The sequence below is a fragment of the Asparagus officinalis genome, chromosome 3 (assembly GCF_001876935.1).
Source record: "Asparagus officinalis chromosome 3, Aspof.V1, whole genome shotgun sequence".
Classification (NCBI taxonomy): domain Eukaryota; kingdom Viridiplantae; phylum Streptophyta; class Magnoliopsida; order Asparagales; family Asparagaceae; genus Asparagus; species Asparagus officinalis.
The window spans coordinates 52,131,053-52,144,530 of NC_033796.1; the positions used below are offsets into that span (position 1 = coordinate 52,131,053).

A 13,478-nucleotide genomic window follows, 5' to 3' on the forward strand; every position below is an offset into this window, starting at 1 on the left:
CGGTCAACTCCTTTTCACAAGAACAATGGTAAATTTCCTCGTTCTTTCTTTTCTACAATTTGGTTATTTATTAATTTAACGAGCGAGTGAGAGCTTTCAAATGTTGGTGTTCGTTTCAAAATTGATTAACTGATCGATCACTTGCATGGCAAAGGTTATCATAATATTTGACTAGCCAAATAACTACGTTGTTGAGAATGTTAAGTGAAATGAAACTGCCAAGGACGACCTTTCCCCCCATCAATTGGCCATCTACATATTTGGGAAGCTTTTGTAGAAGGCTTGCTAAATCTATGCTCTTTGTGAGTTGGTTTCGAGTTTCTTGCTTGGTTTTGTGACCTTACAATTCAGGAGGTCTTCAAAGGACCTGATGAAATTGAAAAATCTCAATGTTCAGTTTTGGTCATATCTGTGTACACAAAAGTAGGCTATATATGGGCTTGTGCCAAATTTTGCATAATGACATCTAGGGCAGGAACAGATCGAGAAATTTTTTCCTATGGGTGGGGTGCACATATTCAATTATACATATAAATTAATAACTGATAAATAAGCATCAAAGACTACTTTGGAGGCACATATTCAATCATACATATGAATTTATAACTTATCAAAAAGCATCAAAGATTACTATGGATGCGTATTCTTGTACAAATAAGACTATGACATCAATTCAAAAGACCGTCTAAATTTTACAAATAACACAAAAATGAAATACCATAAAGATTTAGATGATTGGAGTCATTAATTATATAGTGTTACTTTGATGCATATCTGTTATGCACCTTTATAGAGAATTCATTAGTTATTAAGATATGTACTGTGTCCGTTGATTACTTTCTAATTTCTCTCATTGCTAGAGGGTTAGTACACTACTGTTGGTTGAAAAGTTCATTTGGCTTTTTGCTCTTGGTCGTTGAAGTTGGGCTGGAGTTGTGAATCATTTAGCAAGCAGGATGTTGAAAGAAGGTTTATACTTTATATTTGGCTATAAGCATCTTCGACTGATGAGATGCTAAATCAAGAATCTGTCTCATTGATGATTCGGTTTTAGAAAGCTTGCATTTTCTTAATCTAAAAACTGCTTTGAAGCTTAATTTATAGTCTATTCTAGTAATGGAGGAAATATGTGGATCATATATTTTATTTTGAAGGAGGCACTTTTAAAAGTTGCGGTATCCTCCCTAATGTTCACAGGTGGTGACAGTCCTCTTGGGAGGCTTTGCTTCTTCATTGGTTCCTTTTTTTAACCACACTTCGGATGCATAATTTTCTGTTGGCCTACTTCATATTTTAGATGCTTGCTCATTTATGTTCAAACATATTTTTTTGTCTTGCACATTTCCCCCCAGTTATTTGAAAATAATGATTATGTGCTTTCTTTTGTTAAAAATGTCAATATGCTTTCCTTATCCGTTAAAATTTTGCTAAATATTCTCATTTGCCAATCTTGAACCAAAATCCCTCTGCCCATGTCTTTTTATGTGCTCTTCCATTTTATTTACAGCAGAAGAGTCTGAAACAGACAGTGAAGAATCTGATGTTAGCGGTTCGGATGGGGAGGACACATCATGGATCACATGGTTCTGTAATCTAAGAGGAAATGAGTTCTTTTGTGAAGTTGATGATGGTTACATACAAGATGATTTCAATCTTTGTGGCTTAAGCAGTCAAGTTCCTTACTATGATTATGCTCTTGATCTGATCTTGGATGTTGAATCATCTCATGGTAAGCTCGGTACATTAATATTCACTACACTTCAAGAAATTGTTGAATGCTTATTCTATGTATTATATGCAGACAAGATCACAGTTGTAAAATGCCTATACTTTTTATGGTACTTTGTTTCACTGACCCTTGCATCATGTATTCTGATCACCTGACCCTTGCATCATGTATTCTGATCACCTGACCCTTGCATCATGTATTCTATTGAACTCTCCTTTTTTTTGCTGGAAGCACTCAGGAAACATTCCTGATTCTTATTATTCATCCAAGTATACTAAAATATCACAACCTGTGTTGACTGTTTGCAAGGCATTCACGAGTCAACTTTTAACATTAACATTCAAGCTTTATACTAGGTGAGACCATTGTCCAGTAATCCACTAACTCTGAAAGAACTGCAATTCTTACTCCTTTCTTCTTGAGGCCTTGAATTTCTTATTGAATCTTGACAGGTCAAATGCTTAAGTGTCTGGCCTTTAGTTATAAACTCATTCATATGTATGCAGTCATTTCTTTCCCTCTGAAAATGTCATAGATCATTCACAACCATTTTCATGGCAGATCCTTCCATAATTAGCATCAACGGAAGAAATAAAGGCAAGAATTTTATGAAACGATGTAACTGAAAGTACTGTTTCCTGTCTTGAGGATGCTGGCTTTTAGCATCAGGTAAAAGAATGGGTATTCAGAGGGCAGTTAGTTGCAGTCTTGGTCTGCCTTCTTGCTAAAAGAGCCAGTGTTTGAATAGTCATACTATCTAGTCCGTTTCAAGATAGTTGTTAAGAGATTTTAAAGGCATCTATGCTGATTTCACTGCCGAGTTCTTTTTAGTACTTGAATTCCACTTGATGTTTCGAATTAACTGAAGGGGCTGAATGCTAATGACAGGGTGCAACACATGCGCAATCTCTAATTCCATGTTTTCTATTCTCATTCAAGTCAATTAGGGTTGTGAAGTATTATTATCTTTCCTAGGTATTAACAAGCTTTTAGTATTCATTTTTCTTTGAATTCAACATGCTAACATCTATGCTCAATCACCAACATGGGAGTATTCTTGCTTCCCCGTAGGCTTTTAAACTCACCCACAATCCCTTAAGATATGAAAAATATTTATATTTATTATGTTTTTCATTTTTAATTTGGAAGACATTTATCTATGTGCAAGCTTTTGTTGATGAGAATAATACAGAATAGAATGACAGTTTCTTCCAAAATCCATACGATGGTTTGCATTTTTCATTTCTGTTATCATTTTACTTATGATATTGGGCTTCTATTGAGATTATCTTGCTCATACAACTGTACAGGTGATATGTTCACCGAGGAACAAAATGAGTTGGTTGAATCAGCAGCAGAGATGCTATATGGTCTGATCCATGTTAGATATATTTTAACTAGTAAAGGGCTTGCTGCTATGGTAAGATTTCAAAGTAAACGAGATTTCCTTTATGTACTGTTTGATTAGGAAAATAGCAAGTTTACCTGGCAATCTCTGCAGCTGGAGAAGTTCAAGAACTATGACTTTGGAAGATGCCCACGAGTTTATTGCTGTGGTCAGCCTTGTCTTCCAGTCGGACAAGCTGACATTCCTCGTTCCAGTACTGTGAAAATCTATTGCCCAAAGTGCGAAGATATATATTACCCAAGGTCAAAGTACCAAGGCAGTATCCTTTTCATTCAAGCAATTTTTCTTGATCTTATAACCATGCATTTGAAGCTTAATAATGAGATTGAACTTTTCATTCATAGATGATATTTACTATTGAAGTTGAAATATTCATAACTACAATTATGTAGGAAGTGCGTAGTGAGAATAAGAGATAGAGACCAATTAGTAGGGGTATGTGCCTGAATTTTATCCATGGAATATATCTGGAAATAATGGGCATGAGATGATAGCTCATTTTGCTGAATGAGCTAAGAGTATGTTTAGGAAAACCATTCTCATGTAAATACTAAATATAAAATTCATAACCATTTTCATCATCCACATATATAGAGTTCTAAAAAGATCAGGATAATTTGAATATTTTGGATGATTATTGTTTGTGTATATTGATTTAATTTCTTTTCAGGTTAATGTCAAGATTGAAGATTCTGTCAAATTTATTCATGCTTAAATGTGTTTGTAAGAATATTTGTACGAGCATCCTGAAAACATCATGACGTTTTTCTTATGTTTGTTGACGCGTGGTGCATTTTATCTTGGGTCATGGGAGCACTTGTGCATGTGTTTGTGTTGTGTGTGTGTGTGTTTTTTCTTAAGGATTTTTTTTTTTTGTGGGGGGGTTCCCAAAAAAAAAAAAAAAAAGAAAAAGAAAAAGAAAAGAAGAATCCATGTTTTTGTTCTTTGCATATGTGGAGTCATTCCAGATGTCCTTTTCAATTCTTTTCCATTTTTTTCTCATTACATGTTAGAAACTCTTATTCCTTCTTTCAACAAGTGTCCAATTTGTTGGGCATGGTTGTCAAAGTGTCGTTTTGTTTCCTGATGTCCAACATCTGTTGCGATCAACAACATTTCCTAAAAATGGATTTTCCAGGTTACTATGGTTAAAAGCATAGGGAGATTTGGAGCCTCCCATGCTAAGAATTCTAGCCACGTTACTTTGAGATCAGGTCGCTCCTAAATGCACCGGCTAGGAAAAGTGTTAAGATTATTGTTAATAGGGCAAGGAGGACTAGAGGTAGACCTAACAAGACTTGGTTGAAGCAATCATAAAGGATAAAGGATATGATAATAGTTATTTGACAGAGGGGATGACCCATAATAGAAATGAATGAAAGAGTAGAATTAAATGATTCATGTATCTGACTCCAAAAATTTGGAATATAGGCTTCATTATTGTTGTGGTTATGTTGGACAAATTTTTTACTCATGCACCATGCATCCCCTGAGTGCCTTCTGTGAGAAGCCAGTTGATGCATGAGCTTGCAAATTTGAAATTAAAATACCATACATATTATCTCTTTGTTTTTTAGGTTTGGGCCTGCATGGATACATTAGTTAATCAGTAGCTCATGGCAAATGTTTTGGTCATCATTGGGTTCAGCGATCATTTATGTTGGCAAGCAGTATGGCTAGGAAATTGACTACACAATGATCATACTTTTGATACATGCACTATATTTAGATTTGAGTTGCAACAGTAAGATGATTAGGATTTAGGGAATATTATTCAATTTGTAATCTCTAATTAACTCTCATGATAGACACCATTAATTAGAAGAGTGTTCCACCATAATAAATTTTCTTAAAGCCGATTCAAAATTTTCATTTTGCCAGTATATATTTTTATAGGGTAAATTACACCAAGCCCCATGAGCTTTCCTTTTTGTCGTTTTTTGTTATAATTTATGGGGGTTTTCTACAAAATTCTGAAAGGTCGTGGGCTTTTTTCTACAATTCCAAGAAGTTATTAGGGGTTTAGTATGATTTTGAGAGCTGTTGATGTCACTTAGTTAATTAGGAGAGTAATAATGGCTTTGGAGGACTTTAGGGTCCATCTATCTCATTTGATGGCTGATTATGACCGCAAATAGAGATTCATGTACATAGTAACACCGTTGGAGGATTGAAGTTGGGTTTTACGATAGGCTTTTTGACGCTCATGTCAGTTACTGATTAAGTGGTCAAAAATACTAAATTTAGTTTTAGCGTATTGTATAACCAATATTACCTTCATGCAGAAGAAATCATCCCAATTTATGGGAATCCGCGGGGGATTTTTTGGTAATTGACCATGTCGGTGCGGGCGGTTGATTAAATAGTGCTTTACACGTGTCGGTCATGAAGCAATCAAGTCATCCTCGTGTTTAACGCGACAGTGATAGGATGGCTGAAGTGCTGGCGTCATTAGAGGAGTCATTATGACTGTGGCGGGGGAGTTATAATGACCCTGGCCATGCATTTAATGTGATGGCGGCTGGGCTACGTAGCTAAGCACGGTGAAGCTGATAGGTTGATCCATCGTTCGATACATTCCGCAGTGAAGTTGAGTGAAAGACGTCATTCATCTCGTAATTTCCGACTCCTTAAGCAGATACCCGCTTGAAGGCACTTTTCTTCTTGGATTCGGGTTGAGAAACTGACGCAAAGATGTCTTTCGTCTCGGATCTGCATCTCTAAAAACAAGTTGGCTATGTGCATACCTGAGTCAGGTTCTTAGATTTGGGGAATATAGGCCAATTAAACATGACACGTTGCCGCCTAAAGGGAGTCTATTATCCTCAGTAATTTTTAGAGTACAACACTAGCCCCTTTCAATTCGACTCGGAAAGCCGAGTTCAAGAGAAATATAATAGTTCTGGCTCTTTGTCGTTTAGGAGATTCGAGTCGTCTTTCTTGGACGATTGTTGCAATGTGATAGGGTGACGTTAGCGATCGTGCAACAGTTTTGACGGAGTGGCGCTTTGGTTATCGAGCGGACGCTTCGGTCGATGAAGTGTTGCTTTCACTTTTATAAACCATCAGTTGTCTTTTAGGTTACCGAGCTGGTCGTTCGGATCGTGTCATTTGTGTCATTTGCCAGCTCCTATATATATCTTTGCTTTTTCTTGTTTTTTCACTTTACAAGACCTAGACATATCTGCACTTCGTCGCCGAGGATCTCTCTCTTCCTCTAAAAGATCCCTCGACCAACCTTTCCGATCATCTTCTTCGATTGTTATGATGCCGTCTAGTGCTCAGCCTTCTGTCTCAGGTAACGAGGCTCGGATCGACCTACTTAGGAGGTTCACATCGACCTAACCTCGTCTTGTGCAGATCGCCAAGGATTATGATATACCCAGGGGGGTTTACTATATTGGCTCTGCTGAGAAAGTAGGCCGTTTACCATCATAGCGGCGATTTGACACTAGTGTATATGTCCCATTTAGATTATGGGCTCTGATTACCGCTTCATCCGATCCTCTAACGGTGTTACTGTGTGCAGGAATCTGTGTTTGAGGTCATAATCAGCCATCAAAAGAGAGAGAGGGAACCATTATTACTCTCTCAATTAACTGACTGACATCAACAAAAGCTCGTGGGGGTTTACTGCAAAACACTAAAAGTTCATGGGGGTTTAGTGTAATTTACCCTTTTTATAATCAAAACTTTCTGGAAATACTTAAAATATCTTTATACTTTTTTTCCCCAGTTTCACTTGCATTTGGCCAAGTACAAATATCTTGTGTGAATAATTGCATTGTTGCATTACTTTATTGGTTTGCAGTTTTCAAATCCATTGGGTGAATTTTTTGGACATGGCATACATCTTGATGTGTTTTCTTTCTCTCGAGGATAATTGTATTGTGTAGACAAATGATAAGTGTAGTATAACTTTTCTACTACGTTGGCACTACCACAAACAAATGAATGGGGCCCTTCCTTGAAAATTGTAATTAAAAAAAGGTGACTCATCGTTGCCCCACTCTTTTACTTGTGGTAGTACCAAAGTAATATCAAAGTTATAGTACATTTATCGTTACTCTTCTCTGTATATGTGTGTTATTACTATATTAGTTTTTCTTACGTCCTTTGGTTAAATTTTCTTGACATAGCATAGATCTTGACGGGGCGTATTTCGGCACTACATTTCCACACCTTTTTCAGATGACATATCCACACCTTAAACCACAGAAGCCATCACAGCGATATGTCCAAAGAGTATTTGGGTTTAAGATTCACAAGTCATGACTCCAGAGATGAGCTCTTTAAATCATGGTGAACCTTGAGGTTCTTCATTCTGCTATTTTGCTCTGAAGAAAATTATGTGGCAGGTTTGAGGAGTCGGTGGCGGTTCAACGTCTAATCAATGGTTCTCATTATTTATTAAGCCAATGTTTATTTTTGTTTTACTTGTAACTGTACAGCTTTGCTTAGGTTTGTTACTTTGTTAGTGGTGATGGGCTTTGAGATACAGTGTGTTTTGGCTTGTTAGTGTTGCTATTTAAAGATGTTCAAGGTAGCATACACTCTGATATCATTAAACTTCAAGGCGATGATTTCTCAGTTTCTTTTTGTTTCTGTGGTTGTTTAGCTATCTCTTGACCCATATTATATGTTGCTTTCTGTGAAACTTTGTAGTCTGATCTCAGTTGTCTCTTCGAGTTGAAATATTGCATGTGCGTACTTTCCGCATTCCGCACAATTTCTGGAGGTTCTCTCTGATATGTTGGTTTAAATTTTAACTTAATTGCAGTTATATGACCTAAATTTTTTTGGTTTCAAAACTTACATTTAAACAACCTCAGGTTTGCATAATCAAGTGCAAGTTTTAAAAAACTTTAGGGTATAAAAACTTGAAAGAGTATACTTACGAGTGCTATAAAAAAAGCGCAAGCTTTATGGTATGCGAGTGCTGCCACGAACAAATGTGGGTAGACAAATGCACAGGGAAACTATAGGGTACTTAAGCATGTGGGTAGACAAATGCACAGGGAAACTATAGGGTACTTATGCGCAATTAAGCTGTACAATTTTGGTGTAGCTATTGATCCACAGCAGATCACTTGGATCTTTCTTCTATCATAGAAGACATCAGATCAGACTCTGTCAACGTCGTACGGTTCAAAATACGCATTGAAGTAACCGCGTGGAACTACGAGGGAAATGTACATAAACGGAAGTAATAGATGTACTTCTATCCTCCTTTTGAGGAGCAGAGAGAATCTGCCCAAGGACACTGAACACCATTTGATTAAACAAATATCATGGTTCCATAAACATTTTCCCCTCAAATATAAAATAAATAATAAAACCCCATAGTATTGGCTCTCACATTTCCTCACCACAAACACAATTAAAGATGACAAGCAAACTCCAGACTTGAAAGAGCAAAGAATATGCAACCATCCAAACCGGCAATCAATCTCAGTATAGCGAAAAAACCAACACAAACGTTTTCAACAAAATATTTAGTAGAGCATCTAATCCACGATATTCAAATGTTGCAAAAACAAATATTGTCAGAAATGGCATTTCGTCTCTGCTCAATCACAAACTTGATAAGAGCCAAAACTAGCAGACGATATCCGAGCAAAAATTTAACTCTCTGTCTGCTCCCTCAGCCTCCTGATGGTGCTTCTAACCGTGACTGCACTAGCAGTGCTGAGAAGTAAAACCCAATAAACGTTAAAGATGTACGCATCAAGTAAAAATATATGATAGTTGAAGTTCAAAAATATGGATCAAAATAAGGGATACCTTGAGTAAGCAGTGTTAGGATAACAAGTACATTAATGTGCTAAAGAAATGTAAAAATGAACATCAGTACTGAGAGATGCAGCACGCTGATGTAAGAAAGCAACAATTTATACCTATGTGGCAAATTTTCATGAAATCTAACTTTCAGAGGGTAGTGAAGTGAATGCCAAAGAAAATGATTGAGAAAATTTCTACTGGTGAAATAATCTTGAAATAAATTGACAATAAAAAACCATTAATCTATTCATGGTTAGAGAACGCAATCTTACTTCATTGTGTAGGCACCACCAGCTTTCACTTTGCCACAGTCCTTGCAGCCCCAAATACCAACAGCTTTCCTTTTTACTGCAAACTGCATTATGACGTGCCATCTTTAGCATGAACAATGAAAACACTTGACATGAGAACATGTTCTTTGATTTACCTTTCCGCAAAACTCACAGAAGTACCTTGCATGTTGGCTGACCTCCATTTTCTTGATCTGCTTCCTTAAACTTGCACCATATCGGGTTCCTGCATTCTCACTCTATTTAGAACTCAAAGAGGTTGCGAGAACCAAGAACAAAATGCTTCTTTTGACTGAATAAGAACAATGAAGTTAAATGATAACTTACCATACTTCCCGACAATTCCTGCCTTCTTCGTGCGCTTAGTCTGAGCTCACAATAAAATATATGAAATTAAGAGGCTGAATTTCTTAATAACTCAACAAAACATCACAAAAAAAGTACCTTTGCAGTACAGCTAATAGAAGAAATAGAAATCAAAGCAATGAAAGTGCACTTAGACATCCTAGTGGATCTAAACTCTAAGACATCTATTATGTAATTATTTGGCTCTTCAAAAGTGCAAAACACGGTAAGTGGAAAAATAAATGGAACTAAGTGGTGACAAAAAGTTTCAAGGAAAGCAATAGAAAAAACACTTCTTATGATGTAAACTAGGCTCAAGATGCTAACAGTTACTATTGCCACTCTCGGAGACAGAATAGTCGTCAGTTAGCAAGCCCCGTGCGAAGGAAAACAACTTCTGATGCAGCGATGGCTAAGTCGCAAAACTCATGGAAATAATAGTACATGGTGGACTTTAATAAATTACAAAACTTTGGAACCACTATCACTTTAACATGATGATGACCAGTAATCAAGAATATTTAAAAAAGAAGGTTCTTATGTAGCTAACGTAGGTAGAGGCATAGACTCCTGGTTTACAAGAACAATTGTAGTCCCAAAAAGTACATCATGATCAAGATATACTACATTTGTAGCTCGAGATAAGGATTCAGAAACGTCTTTCCCAGATAATTCGCTAACAAAAATAAAGAAAAAAAATCATCAAATAAAAGGTTAAAATTTGAAATACCTTGCATGTGAAGGAAGTATATTAGTAATGTTACTACAGGGACGAAAATGAGCACAAGAGGATCACCAACGAAAAAGAAAACAATATAATTAGGAATGCCGCAGTTCTGTTGAAAAAGAATGTCCCGTAGTACCACGAGGTCTGTTTTAATTCATTGGGTGCTGCTATAGACTACACTTATATTGCAGGTAATGCTTAACATGCATCGGTTACATGGATGGAGCGAGTGTAGCATAAGCACTAGATAGATCTCCAACATGACAAGTTCCGTACTGCATTGAACTTTGCAGCAGTTAAAACTGGGACCAACATACTTCAGATTAATAACAGTAGCAGACAATGTGAAGTTCACATGTTATTAAGGCACAAACTCCCGCCCAAACCCTGCTTCGAGTACTAAAAAACCCTCAAGATATCATCCCTCTATACCTAGGCACACAATGCATATTGATTGTAAATTTGAAATTGCTGCTGTTACCTCAGATGCAGGATAAGAAGATGATTTATCTACAGTCTCTTTGGGTTCACATAGCTTTTCTGAATCCTTATCTCAAGCCATTCCTCTATCCAACCGTTTCTTAAGAACTATCCTATGAAATCCTTAGAAGCCTGCATTTGCTTTTCTGCCAGCTTTCAAACGAAGAGGGTAAAATCTACTAAGCGACACTCAGATACCCGAGAGAGAGAGAGAGAGAGAGAGAGAGAGAGAGAGAGAGAGATCATCAATTCGTTAATAAAAGCATTAAACAAAAGCATCAAATGGGCCTATATAACCCCATCATGATCTCTAAATCCACATCTACGATTGCTCACAGAACCATACGATTTTTGCCACCCAGCTCTTAACTATCAAAGACTAGATGGAGAGATTTACAATTAAAAGTTAAGGCTTTCATCTCGTTTGTTACTGAATCTCTACACAGTAGAACAAAGAAGAGACGAGGGGATCAGATGAGTACCATTTTTCGCTGGGGTGAAGGGAGAGCGACTGAAACCCTAACCCTAGATGAAGCGAAGATCCACCCCTCCCCCTGCTGACGCCCTCAGAGGGCTACGAAAACCTTAACCCCAGCTTTTATACGGAGGCTTTTCAGCTGTTGCGTTATCTAGACCGTTTACATGCTTAGATAGAATTGGACGGTTTAGATTGTTTGCGTTGTTGGAATTTTTGAGGCTGGGACAAAGCCGGTTCCAGCCCAATTAGATCGAGCAGATCCTAATAGTAGCTAGTTGGCCGGCCCATATCAAATAGCTCAATATTTATTTGCCGAATAGATTCGATTTTGATGACTACTAGTTCTTGTGCACGTGCAGTGCAATGCACGTGGTTAAATATCAAAATTATTATTTTTTTCGTTTATTTTCTTACTATAAAATAAGTCAGATTCATTTTGAATTAAAATCTATAAACATGGTTTGTTACATTTTTTCATAAATTTTATTTAAATTTTTTATTAAATAGATGATTAATTTTGAAAATATCTTCGGGCCGGGAATAAATAACTAACAAGTTTGCAAGGGAAGATAGGGTAACATAGTACATTCTTAAGAATTATTAATCTTTATTTAGTTTATTTATAATGATAGGATCTCATTATTAACTAACTACAATGCTTAGTACATTATTTTTTTGTTGGATGCTTAAGGCAGGCGAAGAACCCATGTGAGTCCTTATCGCAATGAATGTTATATAATTTAAGTACAAAGGAGATGGAGAATGGTGTAGTTTGTGAGGGGAAACTCCAGCAGCTTAATTTGATATGTGGATATATAATAGATGGAGATGGAGAATGGTGGTTTTGAAAATAGTGGGTGTGTGTGGGTAATTAATATGGTTTTTTTTTGTGGTTTTCTTCGTTCATTTTTAAGATATCTGTAGTCTTGTGGATATATATATAGATATACTATATACTATAATAATAATATATATATATATATTTATATATATTATATATATATATATATTATATATGTGTGTGTGTGTGTGTGTGTGTGATGTGGATTGTGTGTGTGCTAAAAGCTTATGTCAAACTTAAGTGTGGATAGGAATGAGTCATCAGGTCCAACTTTTTATCATTGATATGCATAGGATCCGTGATAGATATAAGAATCTTTAAGATTGTGCATCTTTTGATAGCACAAATCTTGAGACAGATGAGGGCATAAAAAAGTTTGGTGGATAATGCCTCATATCCACTTAAGGATAGGAGTTATTACTTCCTCTCTCCTCTCTCTCTCTCTCTCTTCGCCTCTATATATAATATATATATATATATATATATATATACTATATATATATAATATATATATAATATATATATATATATATATATATATATTATAACTATTATATATATATATATATATATATATATATATAGCATTGCTACTCTCTTTTGGTTTTGTGGAAGTGTTTGGGTGTTAAAAAAATTAAATTATCTAATCCGGTTAAAGTAGGATTATATAAGTTAAGCCCATACATGAAATATATTTTAACTAACACCCATGTGTAAATATTACAATTAGTATCGAGATTTAATATATGTGTGAGATTCTCTTTGATTTTTATACAAACAGTATCTATTTAAATAATAATAGTATAATTAAACTTTGTGATCTAATAAAACATACAATATAATTAATTACTTTAAAATAATCTAATCTAATCTAATATAATAAGAAGAAAATAGATGAAAGTGTTGTAAAAATTTTTAATATTTCTTGATATGGAAAAAAATCAAATATACAATATAATTAATTGCTTTAAAATAATCTAATCTAATCTAATAAGAAGAAAATAACAAAGACAAATACATATAGAAGGAGATAAAAATGCTACGAAAATTGTTGCAGTTTCTTGGCATATAAACATTGGTATGTGATGTTGCATGTGAGAGAAAAACAATTGTAAATAGAGTTCTATTTAAATAATAATAGTATAATTAAACTTTAAAACTAATTATGTAGTGTCGTGAACTACTTGAATTTTAGTTGGTGAGAGATCGACACGTTGTGTCCTCATATCGCAACCGTTTATTTTAATTTTTCTTTTTTATAATTTTCAAAATGATTTTGTCTCTTTAATTTGTTTGGTAGATTTTGCAAATACTCCGTCCACATTATGTACATTTATAGGTCTGCGTTGTTTTAGGGTTCGACCTATGCAGCGGACATTATTTGACTCACTAATTTGTT

The 13,478-nt window shown here is 35.5% G+C and overlaps 2 protein-coding genes across 2 annotated transcripts; one reads left to right on the forward strand and one right to left on the reverse strand.

Moving 5' to 3' along the window:
• LOC109834115 (casein kinase II subunit beta-1) lies at positions 7 to 7,736 on the forward strand (the record flags this gene model as incomplete). The annotated part of the gene is made up of 5 exons (XM_020402031.1): positions 7 to 28; positions 1,511 to 1,729; positions 3,040 to 3,149; positions 3,231 to 3,396; positions 7,282 to 7,736. Coding segments are annotated over 5 exons (648 nt in total), but the record flags the coding sequence as incomplete, so codon positions are not given.
• Positions 8,544 to 11,377, reverse strand: LOC109834116 (60S ribosomal protein L37a-1). Its single transcript, XM_020402032.1, has 5 exons — positions 11,243 to 11,377; positions 9,536 to 9,575; positions 9,346 to 9,434; positions 9,191 to 9,273; positions 8,544 to 8,825 (listed from the first exon to the last, which is right to left on the reverse strand). The coding sequence occupies exons 1-5, from the start codon at positions 11,243 to 11,245 to the stop codon at positions 8,762 to 8,764; spliced, it is 279 nt and encodes a 92-aa protein (XP_020257621.1). The 5' UTR covers positions 11,246 to 11,377; the 3' UTR covers positions 8,544 to 8,761.